Genomic DNA, 9328 nt, shown 5'->3' on the forward strand with positions numbered 1-9328 from the left:
ATATATATATATATATATATATATATATATATATATATATATATATATGATCATCAATTAAGCGTTTGCACGATCAATGAAAATCTCAGTACGGCAATCAACATGGCTAAACATTCGGTATCGGTGCGTTCGCCTTCACCCGCACGCCCGACAACCCCAATATATGTAACCCCGTCTATGAGACGCCGCGATACGCCGCTATCATCCCCAACATCTACCAACATAGGGTTCGATGGGCTAAAAAGCGATACAGAATCTGAGGCGCGTCTGACGTTAACGCGCTCCCAACTTGCGCATTCGGCCGACCCGACGCTGCTTTCAATTCCGCGGCTTCGTATCTATCCGAGATCTCGAGCACACGTGCAACGCACCTTACTCACCTTACTCACGGACGTGCGATCCTCCCTCGCCTGCCTCCCTCGTCTGCTCGCTTGCACGCGTCGTCGTTTGTCCCCCCGAAGCCGGGGGCGTGAACTCACGTTCACGAACGCCCACGCACGAAGGGAAGATAACTGTTGCGGGGTCACTCGGCACGACGAGGTCGCACACAATCCGCCCCCTGCCTCCCGGCGCCGCTCCGCGATGTCAATGTGTAACAACCCTTACCGACACGGATGGCTCCCTCTGTTGGGGTTGCACAATCGCGCCCTGATTGATAATTTATACGGTGCGTGCAGGTTATTTGATTATCCGCCTCCAGCTGGGAGGCAGCTCGGCTGCGGCTCGACTCGCCTCCTTTTTGTGCTTCTCTTGTCGTCGCTTTCCGTTTTTCGGCTCAGCGGTCTTTGCCGTTGTCTCCTTGTTTTCTTATCTTTCCGTCTCTCTCTCTCTCTTTTTCTCTCTCCGTTTGCCTCTTGACGACAAAAATAGACACGATGGATGGAATACAATAAAAGTGAGATCGCCAACGAGAGAGTGAACTATTGCAAACTCGGCGAGTTCCATCCTGTCTCCTTCGCGCCGGAGTCCGCTGCAAACAAACCGAAAGAATTTATATCAGCCGTTCGGCTCGGATACACTGAAAGGATCTCGTAAACAATACCAGAATTTGGTAGTTGTTACTAAATTATTCAGTCAAATAATGCGAGCCAAACATAAAGTGATAATTAGGAAATAATTTAGTCATATGAAGCAAATGTATAATTCTCAGAACCAAGATTGAATTAGTTGCTTGAATTATATATTTAAGTCATTGAATTAGATTCTGTCAGTTTTAATAGCAAATCTTGATAACAGGAAATGAGATATTAACTATTTTTAAAGCTTGCATCCGTGATTAAAATTATTTTAGGTTTTCTTTATGTTATTTAAAAAATCTTATCTCGTACACTATTTAAACTATTTTAAATTATTTTAAATTATTTTAAGACAAAATTATATTTTTTATTTTTTCTTTTTATTATAATAGGTAATATATATTAATATAAGTACACACAGTTGATAGTCACCAAACATCTCGTTGTCTTAATAAGATAAATATTAATAATTATCAAATATTTCATCAAGTAGAATTAAATAATTTCATAAGACTAAAAAATATCCGATAATAGTCATTAAACACATGGTAATAGATGTTAAATATTTGGTAACTATTACTAAAATCAATCCACTTGACTGTGATTAAAAGTCCTCCGTACATAATATCTACTATTTGGTTATTATTATGATATTTTTGTATTAGTTACATAATTTTTACTTAAGTTCTGTAACAAAATATATTTAGTAATAATTACGAGTTTTTTTCTTTCAGTGTACAAGACGAGCAACGCTGTCGCGCGAGGCGTGAAGATGAAAATGTCAAACTTACCAGAGAAGCCGTCGGGATTAAATCGACCTCGCCGGACGCGACAGTCGGTGTCGCGGGCTTTCGTGTTGTTGTTTGAGTACGTGCCGGGTGCAAGGGTAAATACGGACAATTACATATTTTCCCTCTGATCCTGAGATCGCGCCAGACCCCAGCGAGAACCGCGGCGTATTATACCCGTGCTACACATAGGGTGCTTACGCAAGCGGGGGTTGACATGCGGGCGAAGTGACTGTGCTGTGACAGAAGCGCACGGGGGAGACGGCATGGTGCGTTGATGGCATAATTGGTATCATTCGGGGGTCTTCTTTTGAGGTGACCCATCGTGTAGCCCCATTACATCGAGACACAATTATGCACGTCTCGTTCTACGCGCGGTTACGTGTCCTCGAGCCGCTCGGGATTCTCCGAGAACGTTTTCCACTCGGCCGACACGTGGAAACGATACCGAGCGCAAAGAGTGACCGTCCGCTCGCCGAGTGAGTGTTTCTGTTGCTATGCTTTATTTCTTGTCCCCTACGCTCGCGAGGAGCAAATCAAAAGATTGTGCCAACGCGCAACACAGTGTGTACGTATAAGGCAAGGTCTTGCTCCCAATGACTAGGCACTAATCACTCAAAACAATGTTTTGCTGGTCCAGGTAGAGCTTATTGCTGTTTTTATACTTGCTGGAAAATTGTCTATAGTACGTAGAATTTACAACAGCAGCATTCCAGCAATATCTGCAAACAAATTTAGGTGAGCGTGAGGATTATACATTCGTTTGTTTCTCATCGTTATTTTTTTTGTGTGCCACTATCAATTTTTATAAGTGTGACCAGCTTTAATCTAAATAAGCGCTAGAAAATTTTCTTGCTAAACTTCATAAGTAGTTCAAATAGAAATTCTGTCTCTGTCACCTATATTAATTAAATACAAATCATATGCGATATTGCAGTTTGCTAGTTATTTATTCATCTTAGCTAATTTTTCGTATCTATATCATTTTTGCTATGACTGCACGTACATATATTAGATATATGCATGTATTCTATGTTAAAATTTTAAATATTCGTCTTTGAAAACTGAAACAGTTCTTTGAAAACTAAAACAATAGGAATACCCAAAGTTAGGTGTGTGTGTAGCAGTGTTATTATCGCTACAGCACAAAATATTACTAAAAGATTGCAAAAATATTACAATATTGCAACATATTAAAAACCTTACAGGAATATTGTAATTATAATATTCTATAGGAAATGTTGCAGAATATTGTTACAATATCATTCTAATGTTATATATTTCTAATATTCCATAAATATTATAAAAATATATATTTAATGCTTGATAATATTATATATGAGCGGATTTCACCAATTGATTGATAAGCTAATTAACAGTTAAAACATGTCTTTGTGTTAAAAGAAAAACAAAGACACAATTGAATTATAAATTACTTTACTACTCCGTTGGTGAAATATGTTAAATATAATTAAAATACAAGTAACTCTTCTGCATTGAATCTTAGAATATTGCATTAAAATTAATTAAATTAAGTTAAATTAAATTAATTTCAGAAATATATGTGCAACAGTTTTTTAGATATTTCAAGAACATTGCAAAAGCATTGCAAAATATTGTTTAAAAACAGACACAAAAATGCTACTGCAATCTTTTTGAAAAATATGTAATGCAATATTTCAATCTTACAAAATAATATTCCTGAAATGTGTTTCAGAAATATTTTTTATTGTAAGGATAGTATCCAGACATTGGTACTTTCATCTTATTTCTGTAAATGAGTTTAACTTACTCATTATGTGGAAGACAACCCGCACCGGTCATATTCGGCTAATTCGTCCTCTTCCTTCGCTGCTGGGGCGTCCCCTTGTTCAAACTCTTGGTCCCCTTTAAACCTTTCAAATCGCCGAGGGCCGAGCCCGGCTTATCGGCGACGTGTGATTCCCCCGTTTTGTAATGTTCCTTCGGCTTTAGATCGTCGCGCCGTCCGCTCGCGCGATCTCTCGCCATTACCTCGACGAAGAGCGCTTCGTCGTCCTCCGCGCCCTTTGGCTTGTTCAGCTGCGCGCTTTCGAGGACGACATCCACGTCCTGGAACTTTTCACCAACAGCTCCGCTCGTTGTCCCGCTCTCGAGATGCAACGTGGCGGGTCCTCTCGTTCGCACGCGTTTCCAAGTTCTCACGGGCAACCTGGAGATCTTTGTCTTCTCCGCCTCTGCGCGCGGGGAAATAGATGGTAATTCCGAGATGGATGCTCCTGCGTTCTCGATTACCTCCTCGGGCGCAGATCGCGATAGGACTGTTCGGTTGGCTCGATCGATTTCGCTACTCTTATTGGCACTTCCGATGCGAGAGCCAACGTTATTTCTTCCGCATGTGCGTCCATTGTTTCTCGCCGCGGCGAGCTTGAACATGCTTTTGGCTGAACATCCAGTCTCATTGAGAGGTTTATTGCAGGGCCTAACCTGAGCATTGCCGGAATTGCCGCGATGTCGACGATTGTCGGGAGTCGAATTTGCACTTTCCGCCCTTCTCTCCGTCGATGTCGCACAGCTCACGTCGTTCTTTCTCTCTTCAACCGTCGAACGTAAATTCACATTTGTCGCGGCTGCAGAAATGTATGAAACTTACACGAGAAGAAGATGAACGAACGAATTCACGAGTAATGTTTGTTATTCTCTTGTGAGTGTGTTAGATAGATGTTTCTTAGAATATAATTTAACTACTGAATATGTACACTTCTATCAGATTTACGTTCTAATCGCAAAACTGGCGCTAATACGCGATGCTAATAAAACTATAAAACGCAATCGTGCGCGCCACACATCGTCTGCGATGCGCTCGAATTTGAATGTTATCATAGTAGAAACATCTATCGGTGCTTCTTACGAACTACTTGTTAGCAACACGATCTATACAATAGATTTCTGCACCGAAGTAATATTTTTTTTCATATAAATTCTTTTTAATTTTACTGTGTTTTTAATAGTTTAGAAGAAAACTATCAATAAGACCCATCTCTCTCTTACTAAATCCTATAGTAATTTTTATTATAAAACAAAATATAATAATTTTTATAAAACAAATTGTTATAGTAATTTTTAAAATAAATAAATAAATTCTCTGCGTTTTTTACGTTTTACAGTCCAAGACATTTTAACTCGTTTTCTTTTTTCACGTAATTATGTAAGACAAACTTATAATATGCGAACATAGAAAAATAATTTTTAGTGTCACGTATGTGGCAGCTGGTTTCTCATGAGACATCATGAAAAATCGTGATACATCGTGATAAATCATGAGAAGTGTAATACATGTCGCCATGCAGATAACGAACGTATTGAAGACATTCAAAAGACATCTTACTTTTTTTTAGATGTCTTTCAAACATCTTTAAGGCCTATATTAATAGTTATCATTCGTGAAACTTATCTCTTGTGAGATACTCAGATTTTTGCTCAGAATTAGATCAAAGTTTTTTTATATTTACGTTTCGCGACAGCATATTCTGTATCGTGTAATTTGCGTAGTTTTTTTTCTCTTCAACCGCCGAACGCTACCACAAATTGGTCGTGGCCACGAAAATGTATCGAGAGATACAACTTTCCCCTTGCACGAAAGGGGAAAGAAAACGAGTGAATCGACAAGACCTTTATTATTATCCCGTGTATGTTATGACACCGTAGATGTTTCTTGGAATAATTCAACTACTGAATATGTATATTTCTATTAGACTTACGTTTTGATCGCTAACACGACGCTAATAGCTCTAACAACACAACACATCTGCGATGCGTTTGAATTCGAATATTGTCACAGTAGAGACATCTACCGATCCTTTCAAGAACTTGTCAACACGATCGATAAAACAGATTGCCGCGCGATCATAGCCCGAGAAATTTTAACTTTTTTCTTTTTCTTTTTACGTAATTATGTGTAAAACAAACATTGCTTATAATACAAACAAACATTGCTTATAATACATACAAAAAGAAAAATTTCACTGCAAGCAATACGAGAATTTTTTCTCTAATTTAATATTCTTAATTGAAATGCTATATTTATTAGGATTCAATAAGTATTTTGAATAAATTTGACGCTTATAATGAGCTTATGATAAATTTGCAGATGTAAACTTATGAAATACTTGAAACAAATAACATTTGAATGCAGTATGTATTTTTCTGTATGTGATTTCTCGTAAAAAAAATTGTCTTACGTGTGCGACGCTGCAATGCTGAGAAAAAATACTTTAAAATTTAATTGTGGGATATAAAGTTTATTCACAGATAATAAACTTTTCTGTGGAAAATTTCTTCACATTCTTATGCGAATAAATTTTATTTCACGGAAATAAATTTCATATTTCACAAATAAATTTTGAAGTATTTTTTCTCAGCGTGATAGTGTCACGTGTTAGACGTTCAAAAAACTTTCTACTTTTTTAAATGTTTTTTAGGCATCTTTAAAATCTATATTAAAAATATAACAGAGTTAGATTTTAATTTGTCATATAAATCATGTGATATATGTGACATTACATTTGTAACCACAGTTCGATTGAAAAACTCTCATTTAACTCTAAATTAAAATCTGAATATCTCACCTGAGGCAAATTTCGAATAACGATTATTAATACACGTCTAAGACGTCTTTTAGAAGTTTGTACTGATTGAATCTTACCTTTTTCCATGAAGCGCATGTTTAATAACCGTTGATCGGTGGTTACCCCCGCCGATCGAACGCGAGGAGTATTTGTATCGCGCAAATTTGGCTGGAAGGTCTTTTCTATCGTCGCGTCGTTTTTCAAAACTTGATACTTCGCGCCTTTAATCGGATTTTTTGAAAAACTATTTTTCTCGCGCGTTTTCGTAAATTCACTGTTTTCCGAGTTCATAACGTTCACGCGAGTCTGCTGCAAGTTAAGATTCTGAGACATTACTTCCTGTAAATGTCTGTGATTATTCACCGCTGCCGAATTTGAAGACATTAATTCCTCATAATTTTGCTCATTCTCCAATGAAGTGAAATGCCAGTCGTCATTTTTTGAAAATCTAATAGAATTGACATAGTCAAAAGAAGCATCTTCTCGTTCTCGCCGTTTGGGTCCTACGCGGTTTCTTTTGCTTCCTGAAATAAAGTTAAAAAGGATTGAAAAATAAAAATATAATTATCTATCTGAAGAGAAATCTTTATCTATCTGAGAAATTGCCTTAAATCTTTTTGAGATTATTAATTTATTCTCTTTTAAGATTATTTATCCTCTTTTTATTAGATTGGTGCAAAAACTTCCTCAATTTTCTATTAAATTCTTATAGAAAGATTGAGTATTAAAAGAGAAGTAGGAAGTACGCTTTAAGGATATACCGTCTATGTCTCAAAAATAACGAAAAAATGTTTAAATAAATAGAAATTAATTTATCTATTGCATCTAAAAGTGATCACAATCAATTTAACATTGCGCTTTGAATTATGGATCAAGAATTATTCCACTTTAAAGTGTCAACCCAACAAACATCGCAAAAATTATTAATTTCTCGAAATTGGATAATTTTCGTTCTCAATTTTATTTAACAAACATGACAAATCTTTTGCACCAATCTAATAGAAAACGTACCCGCGTCATGATTGAAACCGTCGGCTCCCGGAAAAAGTTTCATGCGTTTCCTATGCTCGCTCAATGGCAATCGTCTCGATCGACCGTCAGTATTACGAGTTTCATAAGGGTTTCTCTCGTCGCCGTTGACGAACCACAACGGACAAGTGTTCACCCTTTGATAATAAGCACGATCATTGCGCTCTCGAGATGCACGATTACCTCGTGAGAATGGAACTTCATAATTCCTCGAATATCGTACATTCTGAGACGGACGTTCCTTCCGGGAACGTTCGATCATATTTTGAGGCGTAACGAAATCGGTATAGTAATCATTATATCCGGCGGCGTCGTTCGAGAATTCCCAGTCATCGTAGAAGTCGTCAGAACACGAATTGTAATCCAGATCGGCGGAGTATACATCATTTCGATCATTTCGCCACGGTTTACTTTCCATGTATTTCTCCTTTCTACTCTGTACGATCAATCAAAAAAAGAAATATATCGAAATTGGAAAAAGCAAAATATTTTAGTGACCAGATTTAATATTTATCAAATTAAAATGAAAATACCAGAGTTCAAACACATACTTAATCCTAGTCGTTCCTATCTATTTTAATTTGTAAATACGAATATGTAAACTTTTAGAAAATATATATATACATATATTGAATATGTATAAATATATTATATTGAAAGTTTATATATTAAAATATTCGTGTTTAAAGACCGAAACAAATAAGAGAATGTTCAAGATTAGGTACGTGTTTGGGAAAAATAGTTTTACCTTCAGGTAACCATAGAAGTCTATGCGGTTTTTCAATATTTTCATGATCAATGAATTTATTTGATAAACTAATAAATATGTTAACCCTAGATTGTCAATGTTAGTCACTTTGACATATACTTTGGATAATCACTTACTATGAAATAATAAAAAAAAATTTGTAATTAACATTACTTTATTTTCTTTCTGTAAAAAAATAATTGGAAACGTTAACATAAGCGTAAAAACAAATGGAGAAACAATTGAGATAGTAAAAATGACATTGGCAATCTACAGTTAAGGATGTATTCGTTGATTGTTGATCACCCAACTAAGCTAGCTTACTTCAAAGTCATCTAGAATTGTAGCTGTACGGGCGGAGAAATTTGTCGATCTTTCATTGCGCCCTTTAGTGATTCTGCGAGCCGATTCAAAGCCGTCGGTTCCTCTACGTTGCTGATTGAATTTGCTATGTAGAAAATGTATGGGAAATGTCGTTTCCGTATCGCAGGCGACATCTGCTAACTCCACGATCTTTCTTCCTGAGTCACTGTATTCGGGAGATCGAAAAACTGGAAGAATCGGCTCTGCCTCGTCGACGAAAAGGAACAACGGATTCTCGAAGAATGCGGCCATGTTTTACAATATATCACGCACTGAACGTTCGCCTGTGAAACGCGTGAAGAAAATTTATTTTCATGAGACTGGCAGGGGAGAGGGGGAAGATATATACTATCATTTTTTAAAGTACTGAGCGCACAAATGTTTACGAGATATTACATGAAATCAATATTTCAGTAAATCTAATGTTTCTAACGTTAACCTAATATTTTTTATTAATTTAATATTTCTTGTTTATTGAGTAGTCTCTTCGAAATGCAACGATTCCGACTTTAGGAAATATAAATTCAAATATTTGCGGAATATATCAGGATCTTGTTCATCTACTCTGTTCCGGACATCTTTTACTATTTATTTAACTGCAAAATTAGCTCCAGTAAATAAAAATCTAAGATTAACATCTTCAAATATTGATTTTATCCCCACACAGCATTAAAGTCAATATTATTATTATTAAAATATAATAGCTTGTAAATTAAACTTTTTATGAGAATACAATATATATATATATATATATATATATATATATATATATATATA

The 9328-nt window shown here is 36.2% G+C and overlaps 1 protein-coding gene across 1 annotated transcript in view; it reads right to left on the reverse strand.

Moving 5' to 3' along the window:
• Positions 1 to 9328, reverse strand: part of LOC116845054 — a 24688-nt gene that overhangs the window by 13275 nt on the left and 2085 nt on the right. Inside the window, exons 3-8 of the mRNA XM_032817320.1 lie at positions 8513 to 8835; positions 7423 to 7876; positions 6489 to 6935; positions 3597 to 4413; positions 1808 to 2526; positions 381 to 970 (exon numbers count right to left, since the gene is read on the reverse strand). Coding sequence (XP_032673211.1) covers positions 3635 to 4413; positions 6489 to 6935; positions 7423 to 7876; positions 8513 to 8803 — 1971 coding nt within the window. The 5' untranslated portion in view covers positions 8804 to 8835 and the 3' untranslated portion in view covers positions 381 to 970; positions 1808 to 2526; positions 3597 to 3634. The remainder of the gene's footprint in view (positions 1 to 380; positions 971 to 1807; positions 2527 to 3596; positions 4414 to 6488; positions 6936 to 7422; positions 7877 to 8512; positions 8836 to 9328) is intronic.

The sequence above is a fragment of the Odontomachus brunneus genome, unplaced genomic scaffold (genome assembly GCF_010583005.1).
Source record: "Odontomachus brunneus isolate Ranch 3 - 2012 unplaced genomic scaffold, Obru_v1 Obru_scaffold_049, whole genome shotgun sequence".
Taxonomy (NCBI): Eukaryota; Metazoa; Arthropoda; class Insecta; order Hymenoptera; family Formicidae; genus Odontomachus; species Odontomachus brunneus.